At 33.3% G+C, this 13255-nt stretch overlaps 1 protein-coding gene and 1 pseudogene across 2 annotated transcripts; both read right to left on the minus strand.

Moving 5' to 3' along the window:
* Positions 1-3095: 3095 nt before the first annotated feature.
* Positions 3096-6173, minus strand: LOC145638208 (purine permease 3-like). Of its 2 annotated transcripts, XM_081689176.1 has the most exons (4): positions 6081-6173; positions 5088-5410; positions 4056-4486; positions 3096-3673 (listed from the first exon to the last, which is right to left on the minus strand). In XM_081689176.1, the coding sequence occupies exons 2-4, from the start codon at positions 5371-5373 to the stop codon at positions 3320-3322; spliced, it is 1071 nt and encodes a 356-aa protein (XP_081545302.1). In that variant the 5' UTR covers positions 5374-5410; positions 6081-6173; the 3' UTR covers positions 3096-3319. The 2 variants fall into 2 exon arrangements, with proteins under 2 accessions (XP_081545302.1, XP_081545301.1); XM_081689175.1 differs by lacking the exon at positions 6081-6173 and having other exon boundaries at positions 5088-5762.
* Positions 6174-10828: 4655 nt separating this feature from the next.
* LOC145638209 (putative carboxylesterase 18 pseudogene) lies at positions 10829-12108 on the minus strand (annotated as a pseudogene).
* Between the last annotated feature and the right edge of the window lie 1147 nt (positions 12109-13255).

Below are 13255 nucleotides of genomic sequence, written 5' to 3' on the forward strand. Positions count from 1 at the left end.
AACTCAAAGCTATTGGACTCAAATCCTCTACCTTGAACTTTGGTCAAACACCTGAATTTGGCCTATTGTAGCAATTCACATCTTTTTTGAAGTGATGTGAAACCTTCTTGTTCATTTTATTGTAATCATACTTAACACTATATATACTTATGCACGCTTAGTCCTTGTATCAGGGGATATGATGTTGAATGTATGGGATAAAAAGAAAGACTCAACTATTTTAGGTTTTAAGTTTGAAGTAAATTTTGAGGTGGAGATTTTCAATGGTGAGTTAATAATCACATACTACTTCCATAACTATTGTGGAAATTAACCATGCCCTTTAATCTAAGAGTCCTAAGACCAATATCACACGAATTATGAGTTCAACAAACAATAATGATTACAAGACTTCTAACATGGACGTATCCATAAGACCACAACCACTAGCCAACAACATAGTACAACATGGTTGTAGAAAATAATTTCTAAATGTGATAGTTACAAATTAATTATTTGTATTTATATTTTAATACGTTTTCTAATCCGATAGTTTGTTACTTGTCGAATATATATATAGGAGTAATAATATTTTAAAACTACTTTTATGATGTTATCATGATTTTAATTTGATGCTCTCCCGATCTCACCTCAATTTTATAATTCGTCATGTTGATATATATACATGTTATTTTTTTGAAAATAAATTCATCACTTTAATTTGTATTACATATACACTTGCAAATTCACAACTTTATTTTATCCATAAATCTAATTGTATAATAAAAATTACAAAAAAAATAATACATAAAAAGTTTCTTCATTGAGAATATCCAACATCATTTTGTATAATAACATTTGTTTCCCATGATTTTTTTATTGGTTACAAGACAAATCAAATTTAATATACTCCATTCATATTTACTTAATTTCAGTTCAGTTTAGTTTAGCTCCAATCAGTTCAATTCAGCTCCTAATTTTCCTCTTTCATAAAATATTCATGTCAGCTCAGTTCATCATTTCAGTTCAGCTCCAATCAGTTTAGTTCAATTCAGTAAATGTGAACAAGCCCTTAGTATATAAATATAAATAACAAAAAAGTCAAAGTTATACGTGTATGTGTGTATATCTAATGGCTCAAGTTCCTTAAGCTCTCTCTTTATAAGGCATCAAACATATATATAACTTCACTTACTCTATGTCATACATAAAATTTGTTACAACTCACAAACCTTTTCAAGTCTATCATCGATTAAATTGTCTGTTTAAATTTCTAAAACATGCGCTATTTAAATGAGTTTTCCTCTAACCCATCTACACCACCTCCAACGTCCTATTACACCTATGTCTCACCACCACCACCAAATCATTACATGTACACCTCACCTCCTCCTCCATGTAGTCCCCCGCATTCGGGACATCATAAACTATCTCCACCATCATGGCCACCTATAACTAGAGTACCACCAGTATCACCACCACCTTCGCCATTGCCCCCATATCCACACAACCCATCACCACCCTCATTATGGCCCCCATCTCCACACGACACACCACCACCCTCACAACCATCTCCACTTGGCCCACCACCACCACGATCACCCCCACAACCATCTCCACATGGTGCATCACCCCCACAACCATCACCACCGGGTCATGGCACATCACCACCGTCACTATCACCCCCACAACCATCTCCACTGAGCCCATCATCACCACTATCACTATCCCCTCAACAACCATCACCACCTTCACTATCACCCCAACAACCATCACCACCCGGTCAAGGCACATCACCACCCTTGCCCTCAGCCTCACCACCACAAAATCATGGAATTCCCCCGTCAACATCATTACCACCATCATCACCACCACCAAGGGGCCAACATGCACCCCCACCACCACATGGAGTGATTGTTCCTCCAGTATCCCCACCTCAACCACAAGGTGGAGGGCCTAGCGGCGGTGGTGGAGTTCCACCAACGCCCGCAATCTACTCTTCACCACCACCTAGTGACACCATAAAACCCCCTCCCACTTCACCTCCAGGGCAACATACTACTAACAACACCGCAATAATAGTGGGTGCATCTTTAGGTGGCTTCTTCTTCCTTGCGTTACTAGCCATTTGCCTATGTTGTGTAGCTAAGAAATTGAAGAAGCCTACGCATGTACCTCCAGCTGCTACAACAACTGAATAAACCACCTCCATCGGTTACGATGGCGGTGGTGCTGCTAGCCTGCTAGTGGAAGGCTGGAAGCGCGGCCGAAGGAAGTTACAACTGAGATGGTACAAACTGTTTTTCCCGCCTACAATATTGTTATTGAAGCTACTAAATAAGCAAGAGGAAACTTCCTGAATGAGTGATGAATAATGATCCCATCTTTGACTTTAATTTTTGTTAGTTGTTGATCATTTCTATTGTTTGTATGCTTGAGTTGTGATTATTTTCTTGAATTTAATTATTTGATCATGTTATGTTTATCAATTTGTACGCAAAAATCAATTCAATTATTTTGGTCAATTAAAATTGTAATAATGTAAAATTGAAATATGGCATCAAAGTTTGTTGAATGTTGGAGAAAATAAATAAAATAAATTGTTTTCTTGCAAGAAAACAGCTCTTTTGGAGTTTTTTGCACATAAATTTAAAGTGTGTACCTAAAAAGAAATGCTCATTATTGTGGCTTATTTATTTAGGGTTATAATTTATTTTCTTTAAATTTAAAGCTGGTTTAGGTAAAGTATATGATAAGTACGGCAGTACGCCCCCTCAAAAAAATTAATTGTATGATAAGTACATTTTTAATTTTCAATTATTTCCTTGTCAAAAAAATTTTATATTTAACACTAGCACTACAAGATGCGCAATTAATTAATAAATTATTTATTTTAATTAATCCTGATCACATATTTTGGACGATACCACTAGAATACTTAGGTGCAAAAGTGTTATTTTTGTATTTATTCTCCTAATTACATTTCTATTCATTAGCTAGGATGTTTATGGTTGTTTTTTTCTACTCTTTTTTTTTTTTTTTTTTTTTTTTTCTCAATCCATACATATTAAACCAGATCAAATCCTCCATATGATCTGATCATAAATATAATTGAATTATAAACCCTCAAATCAACTTTTAAAAACTTATGATTTGAGAGGATCAGATATTACACAATCAAATAAATTACAATTAAAATCATATATATGCTTTTCCTCAACTTAGGAAAAATATTATATTCCTTGATTTGGGCCAACTCAAATCCAGATTATCTAATTTTAACAAGTAGAATTCACACAATAGGTACTTTAAGTAAATGAATATTCTATAACATCCTATTCTATGATTCTATATCAGCATTTATATTTATAGATTCTAAATTGATTCTTTCCTTCTTTTTTTGTTTCTTGATATCTTTAGCCTCGCCATAAAAATAAGAGATGAATCCCCAAAGTGAAAGAGCAAGAGATAGCCCCTTCTCTACTTGAAACTTCTCATGGTAGAAAAACACGGCGGCTATCTCCGTGATCGGAAGTGCAACCGCTATAATAATTCCGGACAACAAAGAGGAGCCATAGTATATGACCCCGGCCGCCCCTAGGTAGAAGAATTGCCATAGAATTGCACTACATACTAGCACAACAAAGTACATGGCAACCCCAAGTTTGTACACTTGAACTTCTCCTACATAACCCTGCATAATATAAAAGGACAACTTTTATTTAAACCAACTACAATAGACAAAAGCATAAAAGCTACTTCGTTTCTTTTTAGTTGACACGTTTCTTTTGTCATGTTTGCCAATGCACAAATTCAACCATTAATATCTTAATTGCCAATAAGAAAAAAAAAATTATAAAAAGTTGATATTGTGAAACTACATATCGTCACGAATCTAACAAGATCCCACGTGACTATGTTTTTCATTACGGATAAATCACAAAACACAATCAAAGGCAAAGGCATATGTGTGAATAGTGCTAAAGTCAAAACGTGTAAACTAAAAAAACGGATATAGTAAAAGTTAGTTAAGTGGTCAGATAATAATACGGCTATTAAAAAAAATGATTGATTACCTTGTAATCGCCGCTAGCAAGCATCCCAATAGTGCACATTGCAGTAGCAGAGAATGATAGCACAAGCTGAATCTCCATTACCAATTCATAGTTAACAGTTTGTTTAGCTCTTTTATAAGTGAGTTCAATCATAGGAAGCATAAGAGCGAATAAGGCAGAAGAGGCTAGGGTAAAGAAGAACCCTAAGTAATACTGAGCACTTGATTCACCCGCGGGTTTATCACTGCTAGCATGAAGGGCTAAGACTATGGCTGCAAAGGTTAGGAGAGCAACCGCGTTTATTGAACATGCTGTGAATTTTTGCCTGACTAATAAGAAGGCAAAAACTGCTGTGAAGGCTAGTTGGGTTGCTAAGATTAAGGATGATGTTGAGACTGGTATGTGTTTTACTCCATATGCATAGAAGTAGTCTGCTGACCCTGCTATTAGTCCTGTTACATGGATGTAAACTTGGTTAAAAAGAGTATACACATACAATATAATTGTGGTAAATTGAGTTAATTATGCCTTAAAATGATAAATCATGTCATCTAGAACAAAGAAAATATGTATTGTCTAGTATATATATCTTTCTCTAGAGTAAAGGATTAATCGAAAATTAATTATTATTGCTAACTTGTTAGTTTACTCGTTTATTTTCCTACTTATTAAAGGGTTTCAATTTACTTGTCTCATTTTCTTATTTAGGGTGTCTCAATTTACTCACCCATTTCTTTCAATTTTTTTCTCTTGAAATGACCTCATGACACTCATCCACCCAATTTTTTCCCTCTATTTTTTTTCACTTATGTAAAACTTGTGCAACTAATTAATTATAGGCAAATAAATTGAGACGAAAAAAGTATCAAATACTGAAAATCCAACTAATCAATACCCATTTATTTGCACAAACCAAAAGTATAAACCCATTTCCAAATGACATTAATTACAAAATCAACTAGTTTAATTACACAAGATAACAAAGGACCAAACCATAACAATTAACAAAGACATAAATTCCTACAAAAAGGAAGGTGAAGGGGGAAAACTTACCAACAACAGCAGCAAAACAAAAAGTGCTAGGCTTGATGAAGAGGAGCTTGGCTTGCGCCGGTTGAGCCGCGCGCCGTCGAAAATAAGCAACGAGGAGAGGAACAATCATCATAGGCCATCCTCCAGTTTCTAACCAAGATGAAAGCCAAATACTCTTGCCACCATGTAGGTAGTACAACCTCATAATAAGTGGACCGCCGCTTATTCCTATTGCTAACATTATGCAATTTAGTATCAACAAAAATTGCTTCATCTTTGGACTCATTGTTGGACTTTCTATTTCCATGTTTTCTCCAATGTTATCTCTTCCTAAGCCTTGAAATCTGCAATTTTTGTTACAACATTTAATAATAAGCTCATCATCTTTATCGCCCAAAAAAGGTATGTTCGACTCACACGATAACATTTGAACTGAATTTTTTTTTGTTTAGTGAGAATCAAGTTTCAAACTTCATTTTCTTTTGTATGGTTCCTTACCAGAAAAGTTACATAATAACGGAAAAAAGTTAGAATAAGGGGAAGGGTGGCGGGATGGAGGAAAAATAGAGAAAAATGTAACATTCTTTAAATTTCTCAAAAAGGAAAACTTCTTCCATCATTTATTAGAAAACTAGCTATTTTCAACTTGATAAGAAAATTGAGAAAAACTTTTCCTAATTAAAAATGAGAAGCTATCACATCTCAGTACAAACCAAGATGAGTATGTGCCAAATTTCCAACATCTTTGACAGCAATACTAACCAAGATGCGTTACAAATAATTACATATACTTTGTATTTACATGAATTTTATTTCATCATTTATAAAAAAACAATAATATGAACAGATATTAACAAGTAAAAATTTATGCACCACTCATTTGATATCTAAGCAAAATAGTGCAAACATACACAAAACATATACGAAGTACTTCCGTCGTCTCTAAATGTTCTTGTTTTCAAAAGAACATTTAGAGACGAGGGAATACAAATTAGTGAAATAGTATACGCGTACCTAAGAAACACAAGACCTTCAATTAATTTGTCGTGTTTGGATGTAAAATTATTTTTAGCCTAGGAGCCACAACTTTTATTGTTTATATCGTTGAAATTATCACAAAAATACATAATGACATTTCATTATACACCAGTGCACCACGTTTATGTGGGTCAGTTTTCTAAAACCACAATACAGATATTTTCTACTTTATGAGCAAAAATATAATTTTGTAATCTTATCTTAATAAGTATATCGCCGTAAGTCGCCGGTAATCACGTTTCTTTTGTGATATAAATACATATTTAATACGAGTATTTAATTTTACTTTTGTAGAGAAAGTCAAATAAAGGTAAATTAAAGAAAGTACAAGTCTTTTCAAAAAAAAGAAAGTACAAGTCGTTTTTTATTGCTACGATTTTCCTTTTTAGAGTATATTCAATGATACTCTCAAAAATAAAATCATTGCATTTTCTTTTTAGTGTAAAGAAAGCACAGATAATATAAATAGGAATTGATCTCACATCTTGATCAGTACCCCTTTACCTCTAAAACAAAATTATCGCGGTCAAAAGATGAGCAAGAGAATTGAAGTAGTTGATCTTTGAAAGAGTAGCTGTGTATTAAAACAATGAAACATATGAGCACTTGTGTATATATATAGGCTTTTGATAAATATAGATAGTTTCCTAATTTATTAATGGAAGACATAAGAGTTTGTATCTAATTATAATTCTTATTTGCAATTAATGAATATTGAATTTTAACCAAATAAGCTAGTTTAGATCAATTAGGTTAATTGATTATCTTTACATCATAAAAATAAAAGTTACGGAGTAATTGATTATTCACGTCGCATTATCATTCATAGCAGCTTTGAAACAGAATTGTTTTACAATCTACACTAGGGGAAATGGGGTTTTAATGTTAAAGCATTCGAAAGCCCAAATTGATTTAATTCAATTGGGATTATTATGAAAGTGTTTCCAATAAAGCGAAAATTGATTTCCCACTCGTAATTAAAAATTTATTTCGTCACTCTTTTATAAAGCACTGTTTTGTTTATTGCACATGTTACAAAGTGGAGTGTTGAATTCAAAATTTCAAGTGTGAAAATAATTTTTATCCAATGAAAAGTTTGCAACACAAAATATCACTCCATCAATTAAAAGATGACAGAAATTCGAGACGGTTATACACTTTTCTAGTAGCTAGTGTTGATATTTGTTTGGCCTTTATTAAATGAGCCCAAAAAGAGTATAAATTAATTAGCCATAAAAAGATGTATTATTAGCCAGTGGGCTCAAAGCCCGCTACAATATTATTTCTAAGATCCAAATGTTATTATTTGCCACATGCTAGTACTCCCCCTATTTTTAAGGGTCTCACTTTAATTGATAAGGGTCAAAGCAGTGTATACGAATATTGTTAAAGTCAAACCGACATTTAAACAAAATTGAGGGAGTACTTGTAGATACTTTCCTATCAATAATTGTTTCTGACCCAAAATAATACTCCGTATCATATGTTTTATTTTGGCAACATAAATCAATCAAAAGTTTCCTACCAGAGTTTCCTATCAAATTATCACGTTTTCTATGGAGTAATTGTTTACATTAACTACCCGTTAAATTAACGATAGTAATTACACTATATTAGAGATGATAACGACTTTATATGAAACTTAACTATAATAACATTAAAGACAGTGATACGTCAAGTTGAAACAGAATATAAGCAAAGAAACTATAGTATTTGAAATACATGGCAATAAAGTTGTGACCATAAATTTTGTTAATTGTCATATCCATCCCTACTACTCCTTAGTAATTATCGCCTTTCAAACATATCATTCTAGCGGCGTGCAACCACAAAAACAAAACTACACCACAAAATTAAATATATAAAATCACAAGTTTCACAACAATAATAAACACTTAACTGAGATGATTAAAAAATACACAAAAATTCAAAAATTCTTCAACAATTCAAAAAGATTTAATCAGAGAATTTTCAAGAATCATGCTTCATGCATAACATCAGGGAAAAAAAAAAAAAAGCAAAAAGTAAATCTTACCATAGCCTTGATTCCTTGAACGCAAAAAGATTCAGTCTCCCTTTAATTAAAATTTTCAATAGTACTTACTTTTGCTAAGATATTGCTTCTATTTTTATAATAGTGATAAAATAAATATTAATGGATACTCTTACAGTTTTATTAGGAAACTAATTAAAAAAAAAAGAAAAACAAAAACAAGAGTCTTATTAGGAAAAGGAAAATTGTGGTAAGAAGAGACATAAAAACAAACAAAAAGCAAAATTAGGAAAAAGATAATTGTTACGGTTGCGTTGTTTTCTACTGAGTTGTTTCCACTATATTTTATTAAACGTAAATACACAATTGATGTATGACATTATGACACCTTTTGTTGCGTTAGAAAGAGTGTATTCTCAAATTAGAAATTTCATCTATTTTTGGATGATGATAATGGAGCAAGTCTTTGTGGGGTTGTACGGGAATCTTTATACTCTTAAACACACATGGATGGTGAATCTCGAATTTGTGAGGTAATGTTAATTAAGTTTAATTAAATTGAAATTATTTCAAATAAGTTCAATCAATAGGAATATACACTTCTTAAAATACTCTCTTCATTCTTGAAATTTTAATTTAGGGTCTGTTCCGATATACTGAAAACAAAATGAATCGATCAGAGATGAACCGAACTAAACTAAATAAAGGTGAAATGAATTGTTTATGAGAGAACGAAATTAGGAACCGTACTGAACTGATTGAAGTTGATCTAAACTGAATTTAAGCGGAACATAACAGGCCTATACTCTCTAATTTGGAGTGTTTTAAAATATTTCATAATAAAAAAACCCCTTAAAGATACTCCCTTTGTTTTTTTTTTTTTTTTTTTTTTTTAATGCATCGATTTAACCGACATATTTGTCGAGACACAACTTTGACCATTAATATCTTTAATTGTGTATTGTTAAGATTTTAACAAATTTATATTATGAAACTAGACTTATGACTAATCTTATGATATATTATATTATTATCAAGTAATAATAATATTTATTTATTCAATAGAGGTGAAAAATCAAAGTTAACCACAGTACGTGAATGGTGCAAAAGTCAAAGTGATGTAAAAAAATAAAATAAATAAAATAAAATAAAAACTACCTCTGTTTCTTATTATGTGCAATAAAGGAATATTTTATGTCTCATAAATAATACCCATTTATTGCACATAATAAGAAACGGAGGTAGTACACTTTTGATTACTGACTCCCTAATGAAGACTAGCCATTATTTTCATTCCAAATGTGTATATGTGTATTGTGATTGACCTGTGAACTCTAAGCAGTGATTCAGTGAATGATCTCGAAAGAAATAGACGATGGAGGGTTGGCGGACCTAGAAATTAAAACACCCGAGAAAAAAAAAAAGAAAAAAAAAAACAATGATGTTACAAGGGGGATTCGAACCCTGATTTAAGTAAACCTGAAATTGGGTCCCTTTGACATATTGTTTCTAGTCCACTACCAACTTAGCTAAAGGAAAAATTCTTCTTTATTTCTTACACTCAATTGGGGCCCTTTGACATATTTTCCCAGTTTTTTTTTTCTGAAAATTTTTTCCTCTGTTTTTTATTTCCGAAAGTGAGGGGACAATGTCCTCCCTTGTTCCTTCATAGGTCCGCCCATCAGGGTCCGTGATGTCATTGATTTCTCGCAATTTCACAACATCTGGTGTCTTAACAAAAATCTATTTCATAAACTAAATTTCTTAAAGTTGTCCCAAAATTATTTTTTAATTTTTCTAAGAATCAAAGCAAATTTGTGCACATGAGCTTTATAGAATTATCCATGAAAAGAGAGATAGAGAACCGTAAATCTTGACAATTACCACCTATAAATGTTGTTTTAGCAATTACCAATTTTTTTTTTTTTTAAAACTACTAGTACTACAAGTAATTTTTAAAACATCAAAACTTCCTACCTACTTAGCTCTCTGAAATGTGATTTAACGTGAGGCTCACTAACTAGTTTCTCATCTTATTTCCCTCCTTTTCTTTCTCTCTCTCTCAATTTCTCATACCCCTATACTATATTCCTCTTAAAATAGGGGAAATACATAATAGATAAATTGGTACACACACAAAGTTTGCAAGTGCAGCCCAGACCTTTTATCTAACATAAAGTCTATTTTACAAATAAATAGTTAAATTGGTACACACGCATAGTTTCGTTCTCCAGTATTGAAAGTTCAACATCCATGCTTTCATAGTCAAATAGTCTCAACTTTTTCACATATGTTCATCACTTCGACTAAATGACATAAATGCAAATGATCATCTTGCTATCAGAGTAACAGACTCACCTCAACCATATAATTCACATAAAGTCGTCATATTTATCACATGTATACCCGACTGCCGACATACATTAGCTAGCATCCACATAACTGCTACCCATGAGTAGCTTCTAGCAACCTTGTCAAGTAATAATCGAGAAGAAGATCAAACTTATAGCGAGTGAGTGTAATTGATTCACGCCACACCAAAAATTAAGTTTAACACATCCAGTCATCCATTATCAGAACGCAAACGCAATTTCCATTGTTCTTATCACATAGAGGTATATCAAAATCAAATTCAATTTTTGATGTGACTAAATCATTTCCATGAATGAGTAACATTTGTTATAGTCTATTTTATTGATAACATTTAACTCACTTGGAAAAAAATGGCATTAAAGTTCAATACCCACTTGATGATAAATTTGACAAAATTGAAATGCTATCAACTTTAATTAAACAATATTACTTGTACTATGCAACAACCTTCTTCAACTAATTAATACACAAAAGATGCTCCTAAATTATTCCACATATTAACATTATCTTACCTTCATAAAAGCATCGGAGAGTGTTTATACATAGCAATATCACTTCTTAAGTGTCCAATCTTTGAACAAATTCAACAATTTTAGCAACAAACATTTCATATTCAGGCAATTCTGGAGCACTGTAAAAGAAATGACCAACTTTTGGATACTCAATTAATTCCACTTCTTTGCCGGAGTTTCTCAACACATAACAATACTTCCTTCCCCAATCTTGCAATATGTCTAACCCGCCAACAACTGCGAGTGTTGGCGGGAACGACTCCAAACCCGAGATATCCTCGGACCCCGGGCTGAATATATTCGCTGCTGGGTGGTCTCGATCCGACCCGATTGGTAAGAACGCCTTCCAAAAGAAATCGGTTTGGGCTAAAGTCAAAACCGGAGGATTCTTCACCGGAAATTCGGACTCGGTCCTTTTCTCCCCGCCAAAAAACGGTTGAATTGAAATAAGCCCGCGAATTTTAATCGTCTTGAAGTGGGTCCCACAAGCTCGTATCGCCACGTGGTGAATTATATTCCCGCCGGCACTATCTCCGGCGAGGAAACAACGGCTGACGTCAGCATTCGCCGGAAAAACTCCGATTTTCTCCCTCATCTCTTTGTCGTCGAGGAGCTTCAAGATGTCAAAACCGTCTTCATATTGCGCCGGCCAACGATGCTCCGGCGCAAGGCGGTAGCCGACGGAGATGACGACAGCGGAAACATCCCCGGCAATCTTCCGGCAAAAAGTGTTGTAAGGCATGGTGGAGGGAGCGAAGGAGACAAAGCCTCCGCCATGGAAGTAGACGATAACCGGAAGAGAAAGATTGGAGGGAGCATTGGCGGGAATAAAAATTCGAAACCAAAGATTACGGGAAGAGTCAATGGTATGATCATAGGAGGTGACACCGTTGACAGGGGTGGAAGAAGGTGGTGAGCGAATATCGGCGAGGTTTACGAGGAAGCGGTTGACGGTGCCGTCGGAATGGTAGGCAAATTTGGTGATGAAAGAGTGGGCAGAGTATTGTAATTTGGTAATGAAAGAAAGGCCTTCACAAGTTGAAGTATTATCATCTTGTTGTTTATCTGAACTCATGTTTATGTCAAGTTGAGTTTACTATTGTCTAAGAAAAATGTGGAGTAAGGATAAAACATGAAAAAGGGTAGTGTTGCAACTTTGCTAACTTACCTATTTATGAGGAATTCATGATATTGACGTTGAATCCCTCCAAAAATTAATAAATTTTAGATAAAAACATGATGGGTTGAAAATATTCAAATAATGCCAACCAATCAGGAAGGGTTTATCTCTCAATCAATTCATATTGATTATATCACATTTTTAATGTAGAGTTGTAGTGACCTAAAAATAATCACTCCATATGTTCTACATGGGGGCCTCACCTAGTAGATTATAAAAGTAGGTAAAAGGAGAATGCAACAATAATGTTAGTCACTACAACAAAATAGCTGATTACCTATGGCCACGGTAAACCGGCGGTAATTTTAAAATTTCCGATAGATTTAATAGCCATCGAAAATTAATGATGGCTGAAAAACTTTATCAGTGACCCAGGCCATCGGTAGTTTACCCCGGCCATCAACTCTATTGGTAAGTATATTACCAAGAGCTTTAAACTGTTGGTAAGACCGTCAATAAATTATTTTATAAATATAAATAAAATAATTTTTTTATATATATTAAAAAGAAAACGAGCCATTGGTAAAAAAAAATGTAGTATATGATAATTTAAAAAAAAATATGTACTGATGGCTTTAAACCATCATTAATTTTTGACAAGTTTTCGCTTTTTCACCCTGTCTATTCACTAATTCTACAACTTCCTTCTTGTTACCAATCCCAAAACTTACAGATTTCCCTTTCTCTAACGTATCGAATCCTCGACTTCTGGATTAAAAATGACTACTAGAAATACAGATTGTTATGTATTCAAGTTGTACGCTCAAAGGTTAAGTGTTCATGCAGCCAAGACCTCTTGAAGACTTGAAGATAAGAGTTTTTCAGTTTTGTTTTGTTTTCTTGTTTTGTAAGAGCAAATGAACTGAACTTTTCTTAGTCTGTAATTTTGTTGATTAAGCCTATGTTAAAAAAATAATAAAAAAAAATGACAAGTTAGTTATGATATGTACTTTGTGGTTAGTAGTCTTAGTACTCCATATTCTTTTGACAAGTTGGTTTAGCTAAATTTTACTGAACACACAGAGCATTAATGCAGCAACCAGTCGAACCTATAGGACCACCAATTCAGAGAGACAGAGACTACTGAAATGCT

This window comes from Chenopodium album, chromosome 7 (genome assembly GCF_948465745.1).
Source record: "Chenopodium album chromosome 7, dcCheAlbu1.1, whole genome shotgun sequence".
In the NCBI taxonomy this organism is placed as follows: Eukaryota; Viridiplantae; Streptophyta; class Magnoliopsida; order Caryophyllales; family Amaranthaceae; genus Chenopodium; species Chenopodium album.

Excerpts from the sequence above, each read along its gene's own strand:
- LOC145638208 (XM_081689175.1), bottom strand. The coding sequence starts at position 5,493 with ATGTTATCGTGTGAGTCGAACATACCTTTTTTGGGCGATAAAGATGAT. Across the intron at positions 4,487-5,087 it reads TTGTTTTGCTGCTGTTGTTG|GACTAATAGCAGGGTCAGCA; the intron begins GTAAGTTTTCCC and ends TCCATGTAACAG. Across the intron at positions 3,674-4,055 it reads TTGCTAGCGGCGATTACAAG|GGTTATGTAGGAGAAGTTCA; the intron begins GTAATCAATCAT and ends TATATTATGCAG.